General features: G+C 47.1%; 2 protein-coding genes across 4 annotated transcripts in view; one reads left to right on the top strand and one right to left on the bottom strand.

The window, feature by feature from the left end:
- The window catches only part of TAX1BP1 (Tax1 binding protein 1), a 55578-nt gene extending 53819 nt beyond the window's left edge, over positions 1–1759 (top strand). For all 3 annotated transcript variants that reach the window (XM_084786338.1, XM_084786337.1, XM_084786336.1), the window contains 2 exons: positions 266–348; positions 1137–1759. In XM_084786338.1, the coding sequence (XP_084642464.1) occupies positions 266–348; positions 1137–1338 (285 nt within the window). In that variant the 3' untranslated portion in view covers positions 1339–1759. The remainder of the gene's footprint in view (positions 1–265; positions 349–1136) is intronic.
- Positions 1760–3923: 2164 nt separating this feature from the next.
- Positions 3924–25150, bottom strand: part of JAZF1 (JAZF zinc finger 1) — a 288104-nt gene continuing 266877 nt past the window's right edge. The window contains exons 4-5 of the mRNA XM_084786339.1: positions 12524–12693; positions 3924–5562 (exon numbers count right to left, since the gene is read on the bottom strand). Coding sequence (XP_084642465.1) covers positions 5386–5562; positions 12524–12693 — 347 coding nt within the window. The 3' untranslated portion in view covers positions 3924–5385. The remainder of the gene's footprint in view (positions 5563–12523; positions 12694–25150) is intronic.

Genomic DNA, 25150 nt, shown 5'->3' with positions numbered 1-25150 from the left:
GGTCTGAAGCTCACTTTAGGTGTCAACTATGGGTCTGGAATGAGGGCGGAGAATGTATTTTAAAAATGTCACATTATTTGTCCCTAGTGAAATGCTCTATAATAAACATTCTTTCAAACGTGTTTATATGAAAGTCTAAATAATAATAGAGCTAAAAGCCTAATTGGGCAATTAAGTATGATTATGAGCTTCCTGAAGTAAAGAATTTATTGTATTTGGTTTCACTTTTCTCAAAAAGCTGCCCTGCTTTTCTGTTTTGTGCCAGGAAGATGAGAATGTGCCCCTTCCTCCTGATCCAGCAAGCCAGCATTTACGTGGTCATGGGGCAGGCTTTTGCTTTGATTCCAGGTAAGTTCTTTCCTTCTTAGAATTACACAGAATTATATAAGACAAGTGCTTCTAAAGAATAGTTCTTGGAACTTGTTAAATACAGTGGCCAGAGTCTAGCACACAGAACATACGTCCCAGTCAGGGTGCATCCAGCTATTTACTTTACCTCGCCTCCTGTGAGATGCAGACATGCCATCTTTTCAAGAGATGGTGGCATAGAAACTGAACTAGACTTTTGAATTCTATGTGTTGTATCTGTATGTGGGTTTGTTCACTTAAGTTCAGGTGCTCACAGGGGCCAGGAAAGGGCATCTGATCCCTGGAGCTGGAGTTGAGTCCGCAGTGAGCCATACAGAAAGGGTGCTAAACTCTGGCCCTTTGCAAGAGCAGTGCAAGCTCTCACTCAAGACTGCACAGTTCTTTGGCTGTCACGCCCAGTAGACACTGGTAGAAAATGATGTGCTGTATCCATACTTGGAGTTAAAAAAGAAAAAAGAAACAAAAAAGTTAAAATGTGGGAGAATTTTTTTACAGTAAGCCTCATTTTATATAATGTCTGATTTGGGGGTTGTTAATCCTATTGTAAAACTAAATGTAGTCGTGGCTTTGTAAAAAGACAGTTGCTATACACAATAGCAAGAATCTAGAAGCAGAAAGAGGTCAAGTAAGCTTGTAAAGACTGAGGATAAGTTGTGTGGTCTAAATCTCAGCTAAGTAGATCAATGAAACTGGTTGTACACTGACAAGTGCTGTTGCAACTTAACTAGAAAAGACCAAATTCTTTCCTCCTTTTCTTTCTTTAAAAGCTTTGATGTTCACAAGAAGTGTCCCCTCTGTGAACTGATGTTCCCTCCCAACTATGATCAGAGCAAATTTGAAGAACACGTTGAAAGCCACTGGAAGGTGTGCCCAATGTGCAGCGAGCAGTTCCCGCCTGACTACGACCAGCAGGGCTTTGAAAGGCATGTGCAGACCCATTTTGATCAGAATGTTCTCAACTTCGACTAGCTTTTATTAGTAGTAAGCTTTAGCAGCTAAACAAAAACAAAAAGCTTTTAAGTAGAGACTAAGGAAACTACCAGGTGTCACTTTTATGTTCCCTCCTTTACACTTTTCTGATTGAGAACCTCTTTTGAGTATGGTGTCACTAGGGCCAGGGTATAGCTTTGACTACAGTAAATACAGTTTTAATCTCTGTTAATTTTTGTCTGCTTTAAGAAAAGTTCTTGTATGTTTATATCTCCATTTATCCCCTAGTTAGACAAAGTGTACGAAGCAGGATACAGGAATTATTTTGATGTTACTGAACTGAAAACACACACACATCTGTAACAGCTGTAGATCACTTAGCACAGCCAGACTTAAGTTTCTGTTCACCTCGGCGATTCAGCATGACTACTACTATGTAATAAAAGCACTGAGCACAACAGTTCTGCGCAATCATTCTTTGAATATAGAAAAAAACCTTCAGTTAGTCATTGAAATGGTAGATTTAAAGATCCTACCTGGCTGTGGAGCTGCATGAAGAATGAGACCACAGGCTTGCAGACGCCTTTTATATGCAAAACACTGGCTTTAGGAATTAATATACGGCATATTTTCTTAATTTTATGATAAAAATTTTAGCATAATCTGAATGACTATTTTTAAACTATTGAATTTGTATTTATAACTAATGAGAGAATGGACCAAGATAAATCAAGGCATCATCTGTTCTCATTAAATGATCTTTGTAAATGGTTTGTGGCATAAAATGACTGTATCGGTATCTTTCTAACAGCTTCCTGGTGAGAATACAAATTGGAAAGAATATTCCTCAGTACATGATTAAAAGTAGAATGCACAACCTAAATCCAACTAATGTGTTTCTTAGTTATGTCCATTAACATTAAAGAAGATGCGCTCTGGAGCGCTGTCAGACCATTGTCATGTTTGTACTAGGCTTTCATTAACCTGCTATTTTGGAGTTTTCTGGCTTGGGCCTTAAACTTATGACTTGTATACTCCTTTTTCTTTTATGATTGGAATGTTAAATTCTTTCTCTGCTTTAGTAGTTACCAAATGTTAACTGTTCTGAGCAAACTGGATATGTTAAGTAAATATTCAGAGTGGGTAGCATTCTGGGCTGCTCTATGTGATCTACTATATATCACAATGTTGCTGATATTTATAGGAGCAGAATTTGTATTACTTGAGTAATTTGAAAAGGTGTATGCATATGTTTTAAAATACTTTTTTCGATTCAGATTGCCTTAGTGTCTAGGGTGAAGCAGGGTGAGGCACCCAGATGGCCGCTGTCAGGCGTCCTGGGAGGCAGGGACAGCAGTGCATACTCCTTCCAGCCTCCCAGGAAGTTTGTCATACAATATACTTGGATAAAATATGCCTCCCATGAGGCTTTGGGGCTATGAGATGACTTAGTAAAGTGCCTGCTGTGCTGAGTTCTGATCCCCAGTACTTGAGTAAGAAAACCAGATGTGTTGCTGGGGAGCTGGTAACAGGAGGTCCTTGGGACGTGTTGCTCACATCTCTGAGCTTCAGGTTCAGTGGGACACCCAGTCTCAGGGTGAGCCATGACTGAGGATGACATAGGATGTTGACCTATGACATTTCTCCTGCAGCTAATCAGTATGACCCAAGCTAACCTGAAAGTAGTCTTTGACTATTAAAGTACTGTCAGCGACACCAGGCTACCCATCTTGATGTTTAACTGAATCCTTTATGTAGGGTTTTAGCCCAAGCTTATGATATATTATTATTTACAGGAAAAGTATGCAAAATATAAGGGAATAGAATCTTTACGTATCATCTAGATTTTGAAAAATAATTAGGAGCCTAAGAGAACAGGCACAGGAAAGATGTTTTAGTTCCGCAATAAACTTGATGCAGTCTCTCACAGTGGAGCTAATTAAAATAAAGAGCCATGTTTATTTTGGGTCAGAGGCAGTTTATTTTAAATGTGATTTCATGTACATTTATTAAGCAGCTTTTCTTGACAGAAATTTTAAGTAAATTGCCTTCAGTTCTGATAATTTTTGTTGCTTTCAAACTTTATGTGCTCTGTCCCCAACAAAACATATGAAAATATAATTTAAAGCACGGTTTTCACAGACACGGTACAATACATTCACTACACGCGGTGTAACAAAGTACCCTCCCTCACCTGCTTAGTAATACTGTCACAACGGAGAAGTGGAAACTGCGCTCATCACTGAAGGGCTTAACATGCACAATGACTGTTTATGACTGTAGCTGCTCAACTACTGATCCTGCCTGCAGTTTCTCACACTAGAAAGAGCAAAGCTAACTAATTGCTGGCCTAAAAGTTTTTGGTCGACTGTAGGTAGATATGGAGCAAGTAGGGCTTACTTTCGCACCAACTTATGAGTCAATTCTGGATCATCTTTTTTAACACCATGTGGGCTAACACTGTATAGTCAGGACCAAGACCACTTTTCAGAACTGAGGACATCTTTACTGGGCAGCAGCGTTATAAATACTTTAAAATCCCTCATCATGATGAGGGATTAGGCAGAAGCTTACCGATCCTTTTAACAGAATTGTCTTCACAATGTGAAAAACTGAGGAGAGCACTACTTTCTAGCTATACGTAAGATTTCATTTAATGAGAACATGGGAAAAAGTTATTTAGAGGGAATTTGAGTTTGCTTTTCACCAATTGTACTGTGTGCAGTTAGCTGTGTCAAAGCAACTTTTATTGCGTATTAGGCAACTGGTGTACTCTTGTTTAAAGAATAGCACTTGGGAGAAAAGAACACTCAGCACATGATGGTACTGTCGGCGAGAGGAGCGTCAGGAATGATCCAGATGGAGGCCACGCTCAGCGGGCTGGGTCAGTCACTCGTGGTTGACCACCTGCTGCAAGAAGCACTTAATTGTCAGTAAGGCTTATTTTCATATTCTGGCAAAATGTTTTCTAAAGCTAAACAGACAATTCTAAGGAAAATGCAGACACCTACAATGTAATGAGGAAAGTGCCATTAAAAGAAGTCAAAAGTGAACACGGAAGGGGGCCACAGGGAGCTTAACAACGTTCCTCTTTCAAACAGGTTTTACGTTTTATTTCTGATTGCAACCCACAGGTCTCTTAGGGCGATAGCTGCAAGACGTGGCAGCGTCTAAATAAAACTGTTGGCAATAGAGAACTACAAAGTGCTTTAAACCTCATCTGCTGATGAAGCAGTAACTAACTTTCACACACACACACAGTTTGCACTTACGCACTTACGTGTTTCAAAGTGGTTCCTAACATTTCAGGGGAAGGTATTTCAGACACTGGTATCTTGGTCCACAAGTAACATCAGGTGTAAACACCGTGTCTTGCACCCAGCAGGCACTCAATGAGTATGATAACATTAGTGAGCGAACTGAGTCCTTTGCGCAAAGATGCCTTTTAGAACACTAAAACGACTGGTAAGTGCGATGGCAAGAGTTTCAGCTTTTTAAAGGGCAAGATAACAACAAAAGCACACCTTTTATGCATGTTATTTAAATATGAAAATATTTTAGCATATTATGTTAAACATTCTTCTTTATATTTCCATTACCTAAAGTCTGTCTACTCACACATACTAACTCCATTATGTAAGGCATGGTAACCAGTTTGATAATGAAGGTATTATTTTGGTTTTATGTGAGTTGATGTGTTGAAAAGCTTCAATCACATTACAATCTTGAACAGCATCTCAGTGCCAGCCCCTCCTCTCCCAGTTGACATCACTGCAGTATGGTTAAACAATATGCAACATGCCCTTAATTTTATTTTGGGGGAAAATGTGCTGAAGAACCTAGAGCTTTTTTGTTTAGCACCTTATATCAAAGTAATGAAAATGGATATGACGATTACATGTGCAAATGTACAAAATCATTAACTCTACAAAGATACATCATTCCAAAATTACAGAAAAGTTTAAAGCATGCATTTAATTATTTCTCATTAAAGGGTTGCTGAGTGCTTCCCCTGAAAAAAAGGTGGCTGTTTTCAAAATCAGCAACTGCTGGTGAGGATTTCTTGGCACAGTTCTGACCAGCACATTACTGCTGCATCTTCCTGATCATCTCGGCGGACACCGGGGGATGGAAATTGATTGTGTGGTGCCGCAGGCCCTGAGCTGTCTTGTAACTCTTCCCACACCGGCATTTGAATGGTTTGCGGACTCGAATTTGCGTTCGGTGACCATTCTTAGCATGGTACTTTATGCCGTTCACATTCTGTGGAGAAGAGCAAAAATTACCTATTAGGAGAGTCACTTTGCACATGTCCTGTCACACTTCGGCGAACCTCAGCAGGGGTTGGGTTCCAGTGAAGTAGTCCGGGGTCGGGATGTATATACCAGATCTGCGTAAGGAAATTAATGGCACAGTTCCCTTGGTTTCTTGAAGGCTTGCTTCTTGGGTATATATAAAGTTTTCTACTTGGAAGAGAGTTAGTTGCAAATCCTATGAGTAGTTCCAAGTGGTCAATGGGAGACTTTCTGAAGAACACGGCAAGAAGCCGGCTAGCACCGATTGACCGTAAGACATGTCAGCTGTGCTAAGTTCCCTGCCACACCTCACCTGGACTCTGACATAGCTAGGCCTGCTTCAGCATAGTTGAGTGTTAAGAGGCCGTGGGCACTGCCTCTAACGATATACTAACAAAGTGCTGACTGGAGTTCCTAGCAGCAGATAAGAGGCTGGATGTTCAGATTAGCAGAATGCCCCAGAATTCCAGTTCCAGGGAGTCATGCCATCCAGCAGAAAACTGCAACTGCACACAGACCCTCTTGCACACATAGAATTAAGGATAAAAATAATTGTAAAGTGTTACTTGCACTGCACCTTTTGTTTTTGCATTACAGTCGTGCACTATGCTGTAGTGGGCATTAAATTATGGCAATGAAAGTAGCATTGTTTCATGGGGTTAGGATACCCTTTTCTATTTAGTCTCCTGTTTGTCCATTGCAATTAGGTTTCAGCATACTTTATGTACATTTTTAAAAAAAGAATTGTTTCTTTCTTTGTACCTAGCTCTTCCACCTAGCTAACACCCTGACTCCAAGCAGAGGCCATGGAGGGGTGCTGCTTACTGGCTTGCTTCTCATGGCTTGCTGAGCCTGCTTTTTTTTTTTTCCCTAGAACCCAGGACCACCAGCCCAGGGGTGACAACACCCACAATAGGCTGGGCCCTCCCCCATCAATTGCTAATTAAAAAGTCCTACAGCCTGATCTTAGAGGCATGTTCTCAATTGAGGCTTCCTCCTCTATGATGACACTAGTTTGTGTCAAGTTGTGTCTTAAATTAGCACACTTGAGTTCAAAACAAACCAAACCACAAACTACCCCTGTGCTCGCCACCACTCATGTCAAGGTAGAAAAAATGAAAATAACAGAGAAGCAGACAGGCAGCGTGACTGCAGCCACTGTGTGGAGAAGCTTTAGTTCTTCGCAGGCTGGAGTTTTTATCCACCAGGCGGGAAGATTGAAGCCAGGCATTTAAAGCCTGCCCCACATGAACCCAGACAGCTCACCAGGAGGGGACATGAATCCAGCAGGCCCTGTGGCCTTTTCCTGCCTATTTTTGAGACACACAGCCACTTCATACAGCTTCTGGGAAAATTTTCAGCTGCCGAAGAACCCAGGGTAGCGTCCCTGCTGCTGTGATTTACCAGCTCCCAGGTGTCCGTAGGAAAGGCTTACCGCAGCGTGTACAGATCACATTCTGTGTAAGAGAGGAGATGTGTGTGCCTGTGTGAACAGATCACATTCTGTGTGAGGTGCATGTGCATTTTTGTGTGCTGATCACATATGTACCAACCACGTTCTATGTGAGGAGTGTGTACATGTGTGTACTGATAATAGTATGCACACTCGTGTACAGATCACATTTTGTGCGACGTGTGTGTGTGTGTGTGTGTGTGTGTGTGTGCGCGCGCACACACACGCTTATGGGCATGTGGAGGCCACAGGAGGTCTATGGGCTAGTTTGCTTTATCACTGTCTCACTCCCTTAAGACAAAGTCTTGGCCTGGGACTAAAATGGCATGTGGCCAGTCCCCAAAGTTTTCCTGTGTCTGCCTCTGGCTGTGCCTGCGTGTGATGGGTGCTGGGATCCAAACTCAAATGTGTGGTCAGCAAATACTCTCACTCACTGCACCATCTCTGTAGCCCCAGAGTCTATTCTGTTTTCACTTGTATATTTTTATTGTGTGTGTATACCTTGTGGAGTTCCAGGAACTTGTGAGCTGCCTGATGTGGGTACTGGCAACTGAACTCAGGCCTCTGGACGAGCAGGAAGTACTCTTAACTGCTGTGCCATCACCAGCCCCAGCTCCAGATTCCTGATGACAGGCTTCCCTGCACGTCCACTCATGTCAGCAATACAATGCAAGGCCAGAACTTCTAAGAGTCACTCAAAAATTTTAAAAGAGATTTGTTTGTTTTACTGTGTATACAGTGCTCGGCCTGCATGTACACATGCGTGCCAGAAGAGGGCATCAGATCACATTATAGATGGTTGTGAGCCACCATGAGGTTGCTGGGAATTGAACTCAGGACCTCTAGAAGAGCAGTCAGTGCTCTTAACCTCTGAGCTATCTCTCCATCCCCAGGTCACTCAAATTTCTAATGACTCCAATCTTAAGAGTTCTTGCCCCTCAGAAACATTAACAAGATGCTCAAGTCCTGGATTCTGAACAGAGGTGAGGGGGTTACCTTTTAAAAGGACAAGGAAGTTCACAGCAAAGTCTAGCACATAACACTGGGTGCTTGATGTCACAGATGAACAACTCCCATTTTAGGTGAGGAAAAGACACCCATGACCTGCCTTATGGAATTGGAATGGGAGTTGGGAATGGCAGTTATAAGTCTATATTTCCTCAGGTACCCTCCTAACATGCCAGGCACTGCTCCATTCAAACACATAACTGGTAGTCTTTGGCACATCTAACTGAAGGGCTGGGGCTCCAAATAGTCTTGGCCCTGGGCTAGCTAGAAAGAAGGTGATCCAGGGGGGCTAGGTAAGGGCATATACTTAGGTGGCCTTTTCAAACCAGGCAGGTCAGCAGAAAAACCACACAGGCGGCTCCAAACTTGTAGTCCATAGGAGACCTGAGGTCTAGATTGATCTTTGTTATAGGTACTTCAACCCACATATGTGCAGTATGTGGTGCCCTGGATAGAAAAACATTCAGTTCACTGAGGTCCTTGGTGCTGTATGTAAAGGAAGTGGTGAGGGTTCTTGGGGATTTTGGTAAGAAAGAAAAGTGAGAAAGCAGCAGCTGAGGAGAGTTGTGGTTAAAGGGGAATCATTTAAAGCATCAGTGGGGATTCTTAGCAGCAGCAGCACTGCAGAGGGACCTGTCTTTTGCCTCCGTGGCAACCAACAGCTACTGCGCTGAAGGCTGGTCAGGCAGAAGCACACTGCTCCGCCATGTTTCACATGCTCACTGCGCATGCCTGTGTGTAGAAGGTTCAGAGAGACGTGGTGGGACTGCTGCACTGCTCACTGGAGAGGACTCAGGACTTAGTGTGAGCGTATCCAGCAAGTCTCATCAACTGCTGCTCTATGAGACTCCTTCATTGTCAAGTATTTCTCAAGAATCCTGTTGGCAGAGTTTGATATTTCCTAAATTAGTGCTTATGTTTTAGGAGATGTTAGGAAATATTTCCTGTGGAGCTGTGGGTGGGACCCAGGGCCACTGCACACCTTAGGCAAGTGTTGAGCACCGAGCCACAATCTCAGTCTAGGACACATTTCTAAAAGGAAAATTAGGGCATTAAAGGAGCACATGACAGTTCCATTTATTTACTGCCGAGCTCCTGTCGCTTATGCCCCCATCAGGGCTTCTGAGGGATCTGACGAGACTGGACCCATTTGGGAGCCCCCTCCTGGGAGTACCCCAAGCATCTCCTAGATTCACTACTGTGTGGGTTGCCTTCCTGCTGCATCCTCAGCAGGGACACCTGGGAGCAGCTTGCTTGGTTTCACATCTCTTGTCATAGAACACTTAATCCTCACCGCTAGAGTATACAAGTCATCAAGGAGGAAAACTGAGCGCTTGGACTTTTCCCCTGGGAGCGGCCGGAGTGGTGAGGTCGGCTGTGGGTCTCTGCTCTTCAGCTCCAAAGCACAAGAATGGAAACTGCACAGAGGTGGGCGGGGAAGGGGTCAGCACACTTGGCAGGAAGCACTTACCAACACAACACACACACACACACACACACACACACACACACACACACACACACACACACACACACACACACACACACACACACACACAAACAAGCACCAACCATGCTGCCATGGCAGGGGCGAGGAGAGCCGTGGACCCCTCCTCTCCAGCTGTTCTGTTTTTACTTCTGAGATTTTTTTTTTTTTTTAACCACACCAGGGGCCTATGCTGGGTGCCTAGGAGGGACTCTGGGCTGTAACAGAGCACTGGGAGAGGTGAGAGCTGGTGCTGGCAGCCTGACAGAGGCAGGAGAATTGCAGTAGCAGGTACTGAGGGAGACAGGAAAGGATGGGGGCACAGAAAATGGCTGACTATTGGGCAGAAAGCAGTTGCACTGCAGCCATGGCGCTTTCAGCTCTGCCTCCGTCCATCCCACCTTCTCGTCTGGGGAGAGTAAAGGTTAACCACTGAAGTCAGTCACTCAGTGGCCTGGAGATGGTACCAGAGGATCTGCTAGCAAAGCTTTACTAAAGGCCATTCGTTTCCCTGGCCTTATGCGTGTGTTGCCTTTGCCTTCACGTCTCTAAAAACCACTGTTCTTTGTTGGAAGATGATGGTGCAGGCTGGGACTCAAAGCCCTCTCTGAAAACTGCTTATTTATTCCTTGTTTCCTATGTGCACACATATGAAACATACGTGTTAATAAACTTTGTGTTTCTCCTTTTAGCCTATCTTTTATTAGTTATTGGCATGGAAGGAATATTTCTTCCCCTACAAAGTTCTGAAGGGAGCAGCCTAGGCAAAGGACAGTGCAGGCACCATGCCCTCCTGTTAGTCCTGTTTGCACATACTACTCTTAATGTGGAGCCTAGGAACTTAGATGGAGTGACGAGGGCTACTCCAGACTCAGAGGCTAACGCGTCAGAGACTCCCTGCTGAGGGCGGCCCAAAATAAAAATCTGACTGGTCTTGAGAATAAGCAATATGGCTGCCCCTATGCAGTCTGTCCGGTCCCAGAGCACACAGTCTGGTTGCTAAGCTCTTGCCTCTAAGCACACAGTGACAATGAATTAATTCCATCACAACAGCTCTGCAGCCATGAGGGAAGCTCAGTGTTTCTTGGGAGGTGTGGCCAGGAGTCTCTTCTGTGGTGCGTCATCACTACGTGTTCTGGCTCAGAAAGGGAAACACTTCTCTCACAGTGATTAGGGCCACGGAGCATGGATGCGCCCTGTCATCTGTTAGGTAATGTACCTGGAGCGGATCAGCTCCAGCACAGGGTCGCTATGTTTGCTCTTGGCCTTAAAAGGAGAGAACATTCAAGCCCCTGTCAACGCAGGCAGAGAGAGTTAGAGGAAGATAATGCTGGAGACCTAAAAAGAATAAGAAGGTAGAAATGGCTTGGGGCACAAATTACAAACAAGAAAAGAATGTAGCTAGAGTTAAGGAGGAAGGGTGCCCAGAGTGAAAGGGGGAGCTGGTACTGCACCTCCTTGTCAGTAGTCCCCTCAATGTCAGCTATTACTTAGACCCCTCTGTACTATGGCTGGTGTGCAAGGCTGCAAGGCGCTGCTCACACAGTGCTCAGGCCCGTGGGAGGAGGCGGTGAGAAGAGCAGCTGCCAGGGAGAGAATGGGCCCAGCACACGCAGGACAAGCACAGCTAAACAGGTGCTCCCTGGCTGGCTGCCCTCTGGGGTGCCCCCATCTCTCTTTGCCCTTTGGTGCACTATGCTGTGTTGGAGGTCCCTCGCCTGTGCCTCTAAGCCTTGATACAGAAGCTGCACATGCGTGTTCTGTGATGTGTGCTGACCTGGCCTGAGCCACCCTTCAAGATGGCATCTCGCAGCTCTGTCCTAGGGTTTGTGATTTTGTTAATGAGGCCATCTGGCAGATCACAGGGCAGGGAGGTGGCTCATGTCGCTTGGTGATGCTGTCATGAGCTCTGCATGATAACAGCAGAGGTTAAAGCACTGAAAATTGTTCAGTTGAGTTCAGAGACATATTTAAGGAGCAGTGTGGGAAGTGCTCCAAGCCTTTAAAACTAGTCAGCCTGTGCAGACTAGTCAAGTCTGCCAGGCATACCTGGGGGCTTTTCATTTCTACCACAGCTGAATTTTAAAGAGCTGCTAACACCTGTGGGGACTTCCTGCAGGCATTTCTCCTTGTTGGTTCCTTTTACTGTTTTGTCCTTACCAGTTTTCTCAGTAGAAAAGTTAGTGGCACAGCACTCAAGTCATCTAGTGGTTAGGACTGTCAGACACAGCAGGTAGACACAGAGGAGAAGCTGGGGTGAGGGGAAAAATCAAAGCATTTCTTCTCCAGGTCTTTTATGGGGAGTGAGGAGAAGTAAACACCCTGCCCTGTTTTCCAGAAGGCTCTGTAAACTGCCTGGGGCTTTTACAGGCCCTGCCACCTGGAAATCTGTCCACTGAAGAAAGGGTTTGGCACTAAGTAGGCTGACACAGTCCCCATTCTGCTTCTCTGGTGCTGGATGGAGCGTAGTCCTGCATGCCAAGCCCAGACCCCACCACGGATGCTCCAGCTACGCTGACAGGCTCCTACCATGACCCAGCATGCTAAGAGGACCTACCCAGAGGCCTCCTACAAATGAGCCCTTCAACTCTAATCTCCCACACAAGTCAAAGGAGAAAACCCTGCCAATAATCCAGAACCCGAGCCGATCCCCACTGGAGGGCACTGGGCACATGTGTGTGAGGACCTTGTACCCATGAGCACAGGAGAGGAGGTATCCTTGGCCTGTGGGCAGGCTCTCTTTAAAATTGGGAAAGGGGTGAGCCAGGCATGGCGGCTCATACCTATAATCCCAGCACTTGGGAGGCAGAGGCAGGTGAATCTCTGTGAATCTGAGGCCAGTCTAGCCTACAAAGTGAGTCCGGAACCAAACCAAACCAACCAACCAACCAACCAACCACCAGATTGTGAAGGGGTGGCTGTCTTCCAAGGGCTCCTCTGGCAGGCAGTTACTCCTGGGGAAGGGAAGAGGCCTGTCTTTACCTTGTATCTCTTCTTACACCCGGGAACCGGGCAGGCGAAGGGCTTCTCTTCCCCTCCGTTCATGCACATGGAGCTAAGGATTGCTTCCGAGCTGATGGCACTCTCTGTGGTCCAGGACTCGTCGCTGTCTGACTCCTCGTAGTCCACCTCCTCCTCGTCATACTCGCTGCCTGTGGAGCAGAAGAGATACGCAAGGACCATCAGAAGCTGCCCCTTCCCCACAGGCCTGCCCCAGCTGCAGGACAGCAGGACCAGGGTAAAAGCTTCAGGAATGCCCAGCTGGGAACTGGCGGAACAAAGCCTTCCTTACGTGATGAGACGGTAGGTAGGCCCACCTGTGGCTGCAAAGGGACCAGGAAGGCTGCAGGGGCCCAAGCACAAGCCATCACCGATGACAGACCCCCTCTCAATCTACACACACGCTAGATCCAGACATGGGCAGAACTCTGTCCCTTGGCTTTCTGTTTTCCTAGTCTAGAAAATGCAAATGGCTCAGGGAGGAAATTACACATCATACACTTTGGCTACCTGCCCTGAAGACGGGGTGCCTGTAGAATCTTTAGCCTATGGAGGCTACTGTGGAACTAGATGGAGGTTACCCCACGCCAAGGAGCAAGGAGGGCAGACATGCCGAGAGCTCTGAGGTGCAGGTCTGGCTTCTGGTAGAGAAGACATTCCTTCCCCACCGACCTATCTCATGGCCTTCTAGCCACACACTGACTTGTATGGCCACTCAGAATGGAAGACAAATCCTTTTCTATTCCTAACGATGAAAGAGCTTTGCCTGGACTTGAATTAAGAATCGGCTTTTCTGGCTTCAGGACAGCTGCGATGGAGGACCACTTCAACAGTGGTCCCATTTTACTCTTTTTAATGAGGGAGGCCCAAAGCCATTTATTTTGCACTTTTGCACAATACAACCCTGAAGGACATAATTCTACAGATCATAAACAGTGTAAAATAATATGTTGACAAGTCCTAATGCATTTACAAGCCCCGTGGAATAAATAGGAATTATAGCACAACATTAATAAGAATTATATGGTAGCAATTACAGTTGTGAAGTCCATCCCCCAGGTGTGGGACTAAATTGCACCAGGGGCCTGCCTCGGTGCCCCATAGGCTCGCTCTGCAACATCAATTATTTCAACACCAAATATTGGCACTTTTATTGGGTTTCATTTTAATAGGCATTAATAAGACTGTTTGAAGAGCAGTTGAGCCAGCAGCCAAGGACGCCATCATCTGAGGCTGAAAGTTGAAAAGGTCCAGGACAGAGGGGACTGCTTACTTACTGAGTGCCCGCTAGGTTCCAAGGAAGCCCTATGCTTTATCTCACTCGGCCCTGCAGTAACTCTGAGGTGGGAGGAAGCTGAGCGGGTGGAGATGTGTCTGTGCTCTCCAGCAGTGATGAAGGAATGCCACTTGCCCCTGGACTGCCTCCCTAACAGAGCTCACCACAGGGCCCCTCTTCCTTTGCGTTTGCTGGCTCTTTACTGCTAACTCAGGCAGAATCCAGGCCTTTCTGTTTTTGTGCTTGCTAGGAGCTCTTGGGGAGAGTAGGGTAAGAGAAAAAGGTTTGACTGAAACAAGGCTTCAGGATGATAAGTGGGTTTAGCAAACCCTGCTGTACTTGCAGACTGAGTGCCACTTGGCCACAGCTTTCCTGGTCTGTCCTGAGCAAACCTCTATGGCAGTTTCTAAGTAGGGCATTACATAAGATGGTCGCACGCTGCTGTCCTTTAATGTGCTGTGATTTGGACGGGCTCTTCAGCAGGACTTCAGAAGTAAGCCTGACTGATTTAGCCATCTAATTGGGCTAATTTGTCCACCTGAACACCAAGAACCACTCAGCATTTACAACCTGGGGGGGAAGGTGGGGAGCCCCCTTAATGAAGCCCAGTAGAAGATAAAACTTGAAAACTAAACTGGATCAAAAGGGACCAGACCTTGAGGCGGCAGGAGAGGGAGTGCTGGGAACCACATGGGCCAAAGCCGAAGCAGACAGGCAGAGGTGCCATGATGTAGGGCACTTTCAGAGTCAACAGTAGTGTGAGGCCAGGAGGAAAGCAGCTCCGCAGCCCCTGGGCTGGGGAAATGTGCAGTGTTGCCCTAGTCACTGGTGCACCGTGGGCCCCAGGGGACTGCACGGAGAATGCAGTCTGAGCACAGCCTGTTTATAGTTAGTTCTCTCCTAAAACAAAGAGCTGTCAAAGCTGGGCTCCCTGCATTCTCACGCTGGCTTTTGTTAGCTGAAGGACAGGCTACTAGCTTCTTATTTGTCACAAAAGTGGTACAAACATCTTCTTTGTAAGTTTAATTTAAAGATTAGTATTACTGTCAACAGCACACCCAGCATAGGAGGGCTGGTGTGCAGTAAGAACTCAGATAAATGGATGACTGTATCAGACAAGCGCTCATAATACCACATGTATGTATAGAAGGAATGCCTTGTGCACTATACAGATGAAACACTTGACAATTAAGAACCTGTGGCTGAGGCAGGACATAGGTGGGACTTCTGGTAGGCTGCGGGAGATTTGCAGGAAGATGTGAGGAAGACGGATGCATGGTGCCTGACTGAGCTCAGGTAACCAGCCAGGCAGCAGAATGCAGATTAGAAAAATGGGTTATTTTAAGTTAGGAGCTAGTTAGAGAAGGGCCTAGCTATACGGCCTAGACATTTGTGTAATCTTTAATGAGTCACAGGAGTCATTATTCTGGGAGCTAAGGGCAGGAGGGAAAAAAACCTACCTCCTACTACATACACATGTCACAGATAATGCTTTTAGAAAAGCCAGCTCAGAAGCGGGGTTTAGTGGCGCACGCCTTCAATCCCAGCACTCAGGAGGCAGAGGTGGGCTTCTATGAGTTTGAGGCCACCCTGATCTACAAAGCAAATTCCAGGATAGCCAGGGCTACACAGTGAGAACCTGTCTCAAAACAAACAAGCAAACAAGCAAACAAGTTCAGGAATTAGGGAAAGGAGGAAGGGGAGAGGCGTATGAGGGCAGCACGCTAAACTACGTTATATACTTGCATGAGGATGGCCTCCTATGATTTTATAGCATCTTCATAAACAAAGAAGAGGCAGGAAGGAGCCCAAGGAAGCCAACCCCGTGTGCCTTGGCTCGGCAGTGCTGGGGGAGTGTCTCCATCTCCAACCCAGTGCCATCGGAGTCCAGGCTCGAGGCACAGGCTGAGCCCATGTGCTGCCCGTGACAAGCTGGCTATGTGAGCCCAGGCAAGTGACACCTCTTTGAGCTTCTTAGACAAGGATTTGGCAGTGTGAACATGATCAGCAGTCATGATAGAGGCAGGCAGATCTCTGTAAGTTCAAGGCCAGCTTGGTCTATAAAGTGAGTCCAGGACAGCCAAGGATACACAGAGAAAGCCTGTCTTGAAAACCCAAACCAAACCAAAACAAACCAAAACGTAACTTAACCTGCTTTGTTGAATGGAAAACCTAGCAACTCTGATCTTTTCTAGGTTGAATTTCCCACCTTTACCTCCTCATCACGGGGCCCAGGCAGGCGCGATGGAGATGTAGGGAGGGCTGTTGTGCCAAGGCTGCTCGTGCAGAGCTTCCCGTTTGGGAACTAAGCAGAGCTAGTGGAGAGGACTCTGGGAAAGGACAGTCATACTCCACAGGACAGCCCAGAAATTCTTGCAGGTTGTTGGCAAAGGTTTTAAAAGGTTTGTGAATCACATGAAAAATATCAGAGTGGTCCCCTAACCCTACACACACCTGTTCACAGCTGCCATCTGGGCAGACCCCGTGTCACGGCCACTAGCCCAGCTGTTTCTGCCAGTTTTTCTCATGGGCCACTAGGGTAGGTTCCCATCTTGTCCTTTCTCTTCCATCTCGGCTCTCACTTCCCGTTGCAGGTGAGGCCCCTTACCATTATAGAAAACTCCTCATCATCTGTAGCTCTAAACACAACAGTGACGTCTGGACAACATAGCCCGCCTTTCCAGATATGCCACTTTTTAGAACGCAGGCCATTAATATCCAGGCACCAGTGGTAACTGCAGTAACAGCAAATTCAGACCCTCCTGGGTGTCAGGTGCTGGCAGACACATCAGCAGGACACCTTGATGCCCACCGCACGTCTATCACGAATCCACTCACCAGCAGCAGGCACTTCACCGTCGCTGAAACAATGGTCCATATCAGCTGGACGGATGATGACAATGACGAACGTGAGTGACTCCTCCAGGACCATGTGCTGCTACTGGAAGACTCATACCCTTGCCCTGGGCTCAGCTCACTTTGGGATATCACTGCCCGTCCCCAGCAACCACCCGTCTACACCCCTGTACAGTTATGCACACACAAACATGATTTGAGGTATTATATGGTCATTTGTGTTCGGCAACACTGCCTCATGGGGACAGCCTGACCCAGGGAAGTGCAGCTGCCTAGGACAGCAAAGGAGCTGGGACCTTAGCGGGAGGAGAGTGTGGGTAAGCACAAACGTACACAAAAGTACCAACACTCACTCGTCACCCTCCCATGCTCACAGCAAAGTTCTAGTGTGTGCGCACATGTACATGTAAATGTTTGTGTATATGTGCATGCTTGTATATATGATTGTGACTGTGTATGTATGTGTATGTATGTGTGTGTGCTTGTATGTGTATATGTGTGTATGCTTGTATATATGTGTGTGTGCTTGTATGTATATATGTGTGTGTGCTCGTATGTGTATGTGTGTGTGTTCATATGTGTATGTGTGTGCTTGTATGTGTGTGTGTGCTTGTATGTATATGCGTGTGTACATGTATGTATATGATGACCTCCGGACTGTTCTCATGCCTTCAGCTCATTCCTGGTCTGAGCTGGTCTTCAGCCCATGCTTGGGAACAGACCATGCAGAGCCTGCCAGCACTGAAGGATGGTGTGCCATGGCATAGTCCATGTAGGTATCTGGTGATGATGCTGAGTTAAAAAGGCACTGGGATTTTATATGATAGAATGAAGGAACCATGGCAATGATATTAGGGCTTGAAATGTGCCAGGGTATACACAAGGGGGGTGATAGCACATGTGCATACACAGACACCCCACTCCACACACAGAGGCACACATGTGTACATACACAGGCACAGACAGACAGACAGACAGACACACACATACACACACAAACACGAAACTAGGTTAGCACTACTGCAAAAACTAAACCAAACTACCTGGGTTGGGAGTGGGGCCTCAGGAGGATCCTGTGTGAAGATCTGGGCTCTCTGGAATCGTCTGCTGGCCTCAGCCTCGGCATTCTACCTCCTTGACCCCCATTTCCTCAGTGCACACTGGGAAGAATGCTGGGGCCGAGCTCACCGCACTGGTGGGATGATGTAGCATGTACAATATGTTCTGCCACACAGTTATGTAGTCTATCAGTGCTGGGTGATACTACTGTTTTCACTAGTATTTAAAATGTTTTTGGCTAAAAAGAAATGACAGATGACCCATGAAGCTAAGAAGAAATGATCTTGTTATGAGGCCGGGAATGCTGTCCAGCAGTAAAGTGTTGCGGAACACGGATGACCATATAATACCGCAAATCGTGTTTGTGTGTGCGTAAGTGTACATATGTGTGTGTGCATAGGTATGTGTGAGGAGGAACAAATTTAGTTAGAATTTTTTTTTTGCCAAAAATAAATAGAGATGCCTAAGGTATGATTTACTTTTCTAATAGAGGAGATTAGGATGCTAATTTAGAATGCTTTTGAGAAATATAATGCTGATTTAGGATTCTGCTGAATTATATGAAATGTAAATATATAACTATAGGTTCATTGCAGTTAGGGTTACATTTTCATTAATTCACTCACATTACTGGAGACCTAGGGATAAACAGGCACACCGCCATCTCTCAGATGAGGTGTGCAGGCCTTGGGCACCCACCACACCGTGAAGCATGCAAGGACAGGGGTGGGCTAGACTTGAGAAGAGGGATTACTTTTTTTTTTTTTTAACAGCATGATCTCAAGTAGCCCAGGCTGGCCTTTAACTCACTGTATAGTGGAGAATGACCTTGGACGGATCTTCCTGCCTCCACCTCCCTAGTGCTGGGATTACAAGCCTGGGCTGCCCCACACAGCTCCCCTTCCCCACCACGGTCTCCCCTCCACAGCTCCCCTCCTCCCTCCCCCTCTCCCTTCACCCCTCCCTCCCCATCAGCCTGAGGGCTCTCTCTGAAGTCTGAGCACAAGCCATCTGCTGGAGTTGTGTCTTGTCTGCAGTGCTATGTCTCTGGCCAAAGCTTATTATAGAAACGTGTGCCCTTCCTAGTTAAGGTAGGGATACACAGCCAAGGAAGTCATTAGGCTACCCTGAGAGAAGCTCACTAGGGGGCCTGGGGAGGAAGGATAATAGTGAGAGGGTCCTGCAGTGGCCAGAGAGAATGTTAGAGTCTGTCAGCAGGCAAGCAGAGTTTCTACTGCGAAGGGGGTAATTGTCTCTCTCCAGACAGAGCCCAGGACATGAAAATGTGCCACAACAGAAAATAAGTTGCTTCTCTACGGAATAATGTCGTGAGAGTCACTGAGCGTTCATGCCCATCTCAGCGCGCTCTCATAAAAGCTTAGTTTCACACTTTGTCCCATGTGGAAACTACAGCCTGTGCTGCTTGAAAAATGAGTTTTATGAGAGTACTTCTGATGTTTAAGAAGCCTGCTTGGCTTCCTATCAGCACCAGAGATGTGGTTTTATATACACTGTGTGTACCAGGCAGGCGTCCCCATCAGTCGAGCTGGGTTTCAATCAAATGTCACAGGGATGACACCTGTGCAACAGTGACTGGAAGGGCAAGGCTTTCCCACTCACTAGACTGCTGAAAGTGGGCTCTAAGAGCAAGTGCAACTCACAGTGGGCATGGTGATGACGGGGCCACCAGTGGGCAGAAGCCACAGCTGCCTGCTGCATGCACAGTCCTGTGTGCGAAGCATCCCGACGTGGTGTCAGGACGGGTCAGAAGGCCGGGGTCTCAGGAAGAGCGCCCAGTGGCTGACGATGCTTTGCCTGAGTTTCTATGCCTTTCTTCTAAGACTGGCTTCACTAAAGATTCAACTCCACAGCCTTGGGCAGCTCACTGATTTTCTTTGCCACTTCCTCCTCTTGCTGTGGATTCCACATGCAAGGATTTGGTGAGTGACTAGGTGCTCAGACACTCACAGCTAGCATTTTCACTGGGAAGGCCCATATGTCTTCTCAAGCTAAGTCAAGTGGGATGGCAGGTGGTATTTTTTAATTCTTTCTAGATTTTTCAAGATCTATGGTCAGCGGGAGCCCCAGTAGGTGACACAGTTGATCAACTCTGTTGCCCAAGGTCTTGGGCATGGCTGAAACTCTGGCTACCAGGCACAGGTTGCAGCTCTGCTGTGGAGTCCCTGCCTTACCTAGGACTTGACCCTACTGACATTCCTCAGGCCCTGCCCATCTTTGCCAGATGCTTGCCTCTGTTTGCTTAATCTGGGGCTTGCTCAATTCCTGCTACCTGATGCCACCTCCAGATTCCTCAGCTCTGGTGTGACCATCCTAGTCAAGCCCTCAGAGAAAGACTTCCTTCAGCCTGGCCTGCTGGACCCATCATCTCTCATGGTGCAAATCATCACGGTGTATGTTCTACAGCAAGGGTTGGGTATGGGGCTACTTCCATGGAGGCTACAATCCTTTACATGGGGCTCAGCTGATTTCAAAAGTGACTCAGGAGATGTTGCAATAGCTGTGACACGGAAGTCTCACCTCATCTATGGGATGGCCTGTGGATCAGAATAGGGCTTTCAACTCAGACTGCCAACAAGCACACTGTGTAGATCGCAGGGACCTGACGCCTCCCTCCAAGCCCCAACTAAGGCCCCTGGAAAAGGAACTGCATAGTGCCAGCTGGCAGTGGCAACAGCCGAGTTAGTGTGTGGAAGAGCCTGTCTCTGGGCGCACAGATGGCAAGAGGTCAGCACAGACCTGGGTGCGCAGTGGCGCATCTTTCTTCCTCAGAACAGGGTGGCTGGGCACTTTCCTCCCTTCTGACTTCACCTCTTTCTTTCAGGGTCATTGTGGATACCCTCAAAGTCAGATGGCAAATTCTGCATTCTCGGTGGCGCAGTCTCTCGGGTTGTTTCAAAATAGCTCAGCAGACAAAGGATGCCACAAGGAGATAAGCACCAAGTTTCCCAGGGACTAACAGGTCTAAGTGTTTATTCTTAGACCTCTATTAAAGGCAGTAAACAGGAACAGCTGTGCCCTGATATAACTACACCTATCAGTCCCCAAGCAAGTGACAATAAAAATAAGGGAAGCCCCATCAAGGCTTATGTGGAAGTGGGATGAATGACACATTTACAAGGAGAACTCCAAAGTCACCAGCGCGCAGATCCTGTCCTGCTCCAAGTGCCAGCAGCTAGTTTGCATGGGAGTCGTTTTATTAAATGGACGAGGACAGGCCAGGTCCTTCTGTGACCTGGGACAGCTGGTCATGGCAGCTGTGCCTTGCTCCACCCTGCTTCCTCCCCTTGTGTGTAACACAGATAACCGCTTGACCCATGCTTCTGTGGGGGCCACTTCCCCGTGTGGCGATCCCACGGGAGGCCTGAGGGCTGCTTTGGCCTTTTTCTGGGAATTGCACAAGGAGAGGGCAAGCCAGGAAGACACCCACCCACCATCATCACCCCAGAGTAGGAAGGAACCTGCATCCAGGAACAACACAAATAGAAACGCAGCGACAAAGGCGTCACCTCAGTGCCCGCCGGCAACGCCCATGCCTCTTGGACTTGGAAATGTGCTTCTCTCAAGTCTAACCTATGCAAAGTTGGTCTGAATTTCCTTCTCCTTGGACACCTTGTGCTGGCACTTCCTTCCTAGCCATATTGAAAATCCTCTGAGGCAGCGTTCTCTTCTGGGACCCTGCTGGTGATGTCCTTCCAGCTCTTCTCCACTCCCTATAGCTCAGGCCCTTATTATGTCCCCAGTCCCCTGGCCATAGGGTGGCCTTTAGTGTACGTCTTCCAGGTCAGTTCTACGTCCCAAGAAGCCTGGACTCTGTTTTACATTTTTCTGCTACCACGCCTATGATTCTAATAATTCCATCGGTTTGGCTCTTCCTGAGGGTTGGGGAGTGGAGTTAACACACCTATGCTTCTTTCTAGGCTGTCATCACCAGGCCACAGAATGATAACACTGCAAGGCCAGAGGACCTACACCATCCATCTGTCCTACAGAGGCCAAGACCAGGCCCGGTGACTTGTCCTTGGCAATCATCCCCTGGTGGGGTGGGGGTAGAAGTTGGCACTGGGTTTTTGGTCCCCTTCCACTGTGCTGCCATTTGGCTTCTCACACCAAATCCACAGGAAGCCAGCACTCACAGTCAGGCAGCGGACTTCACCACGGTCCCCTACCCCCTGGCCGTGTCCTCTCAGACCACTGCCCACTCAATTTTCTGAATCTGAGCTTCAGATTTCAAACCCTGCAACGCCTCGACAACAGCTTGGGCTACATTCACGTAGCCCCAGCTAAGCCTGGCAGATACAGAAGAGCTTCCTGACTATGTGGAGAACAGGAGGGTGACGCACTCCCTCAGAAAGTGTGTTCTTCTTCCGCAGGTGGGAAGGCTCCAGATCTTTTTGACCCCACAGAGATAAGAATGCAGGCGCTCACAAAAAAGTGCTCACACCACTGAGCAGTCAGACTGCCCGCCCTTCTACTGGGATCAGTGTTTCGCATAAATGACCCACATAGTCAAATCAGTCGAGCTCAGCCGCACCCACAGCATGCTTGAAGAGGCAGAGGCATCCCAGATAACATCCATACTGTAACAGCAGCCCTCAGCTCGGGTCTAGAGGCAGTTTCTTCCCGTGTTTTTGTCTTGTACCATAAGCAGAATGTTCCATGTGTCTCAAGGTAAACCCACAAACCCTTGCCAGTCCCTAAGGTTGTAATTTAGGGACAGATTTTCCAAGGGACAACCTGTGTGTCAGAGACTATAGAGATGCATTTTCCAGTGAGGAAACATCACTGAGCAGCACCTCAGGAAACTTGGTAGAGACTCAGCGTCAGCACTGCCTGAGCGGCCCGAGCGGCCCGAGCGGCCCATGCTTCATCCTGGAAGTGGTTATCTTGGCCAATTCCTGGGGCATTCTTGTCAGCTTCAACACCCGGGAGAAGTGTTTTCTATGACTGCATTTTTATAAAAGTGACAGTTTAGAAACCTAAGCCCCAAGTGCAAATTATATCAAGGTCCCACTAATTTGGGGTAGATTCTAGACTTAGCTGCACGTGGAGGGCACATAGCATTTCTTTTGCCTAGGAAGACTGGCTGGATCTACCTTTTGTGTCTGTCTGCCTGCCTGCTTGTCTGTCTGTCTGTCATCTATCATTTATTTACCTTTTGCATCTGCTCTGTGCAGCTGGACTCACTGAATACGCAGAGACGGCGCATCTGGGGGGCTGAGGCGAAACGTTACAACCACACTGCCCTGCTTGCCGTCAAGACTTCACAGGCCCAGTGGCTCCACAGTCTCTGATGTCGCTGGATTTCTTACCTCAACTCTTACCCGCTAGATCCTGTTATCCCTAGGAAAAGGCCTTCTAATAATGAACAGCCGTCTGTTCCCACACGACACAGGAAAAACATGATAAACCAAGTCACACAGCTTCGGCCGTAAACATATTCTTACACGTGATTTCTACGATTGCACACGCAGAGAGCAAGCCATTAAGCGCTTGCAGAACAACAGCAACGCGCACTGGGCTTCCTGCCATTACACTACAATGTTTTATGGTGCAATTTTATTTATAACTGAAAAAGGTAAATAAGTAAATATATAAAATGGTGAACAGACCCCTCCTGCCAAAGGCTTTCTCTGCAAATTAACTCTGTGGTCATAAAACTCATGCCAACTGGACCCTCTCCCTGTGCTCTGTGGCATGGGCAGCCAGGGCAGGTAGATGGCCGAGGAGAAACAAAGTAGGGCATTTTCCACCATCAGCCAGGCATGTTAATTGAACTTTGGCAAATGTTTAAAGATTTCTCTCTCCATGTTTGAGAAGGAATTAAGAACAGTTGAGCTGGGGAAAATGAACATCTGTTACTGACTTACACTCCTGACCACAATGAGAAACATTCGTAATTAAAGCAACTTTGCTTCCCCGCTAGTTAGTAATCTTGGGTTAAAAATATAAATGCAGAGGCTCCTTATTGTCTTTGGGCCTTCTTATGGCTGCTTGTAAAAAGGTAGTTTATACTGGGTTCCTTTTTTTCCCACTGGAATAACAATATCAGGAAACAGACTTGCGTAAAAAGATAGGGATGACAACAGTGAGCACCTACGCAACCGAGCCTCGTTTTATGACGCTATGAAACAGTAGTCAAGAAGTGCTTTATATTTGGGAGTTAAATACGCTTTACAGCTGTGTAAAAAGCCAGAGCCATTTTGGGCAAACATAAACATTCCAATGTCTACAAGGTTTGCTTATATGGAGTACTGGGCTCCCTCTCTCACTGGGAGGGATCTGTGTGTTCCACATAACAACACTGAAAATCCTTCCACATCAAGTCACTTCCCTTCCAACACCAGGAACTTCATCAGGAGAGTCAAATCCGGTTGCTATGGTTTGGGGGTGGGGCGGGGCTGGGGGTAGGGCTGGGGGGTGTCTTCACCCTCATAACTGATAAGGCCCCAGGCACTTCTTCCTCGGACCCATCTTCCTTCTGGTTGTAATATAATTTCCAGAGTCAGCGCAGTCCACAGAGCAGAACCCTTCTTTGGCTCAATTTCTTCTCTTACTTAAAATGGACCTCTCTCTGCTAAACAAAGCTTCCTTAGTGTGGGGATTTTACATCTGTGGATGCTTGGCAAGTCAAGCGCATGGGTCCACTGCTGTGCATGCCGGCACTACCTGGCTGGGTAGCCACATGCCTACCTGGCCTTTTCTGCTTCCTAACTTCCATTCTTGACCCCCACTTCCCTATGCTCCTTCTCCCCAAACAAAGGACCCATTCCTACAGAGACCTAAGCATGACAGCATGCTCGGATCTTAGGCTTGGCATATGTCCTTCTCTGTAGCCACACTCCCCTCTGGTGGAGGGCAGTCATTTTCTCTGAGGCATCTCTGTGCTATCACTCTCAAATAGGCATCAGACCTGGTTGTTTGCTTTGAGTTTCCAGAGCATTGGTCTAACTTGTTTTTTGTTTTTTGGTTTTTTTTTTTTTAATCTTGCTTGGTAAGCAGGTACTCTGACAAAATTATTGTAAGATGTCAACCTAGTCACATTTCCTTCCATCAGGGTACTGTTCACCTGGAATTTGGTCAGATTTGCCAGGCCTGGGCTGCAAGAGGAACTATCCTAACTCGCCTTTCCTGTCAGTCAGGCTCAAGTGATATTTACTTGTCAGTCGTTAGCATCAGTTTGGAAGAAGAGGTTCACAAGAGGGAGCAGATGAACTCATCTCAGTTCAGCACAGGGAATGTGCGGCTGGGGACCAGAGGCAGGGCAGGCATGACTAGGTGGTGCGCTCCAGCCAGCTCTGGCCTGGCTCCCACACCGCAGAATCCACAGGGTGAAGAAGCCAAGCCCGAGATGCTCCCCTGGGAGAGATGGGCAGAGGACAGGATAGCTGTTACGCCCT

This window comes from Acomys minous, assembly GCF_964271855.1.
Source record: "Acomys minous genome assembly, chromosome: 6".
NCBI classification, from domain to species: Eukaryota; Metazoa; Chordata; class Mammalia; order Rodentia; family Muridae; genus Acomys; species Acomys minous.
This window is presented reverse-complemented; position numbering and strand designations above follow the sequence as displayed.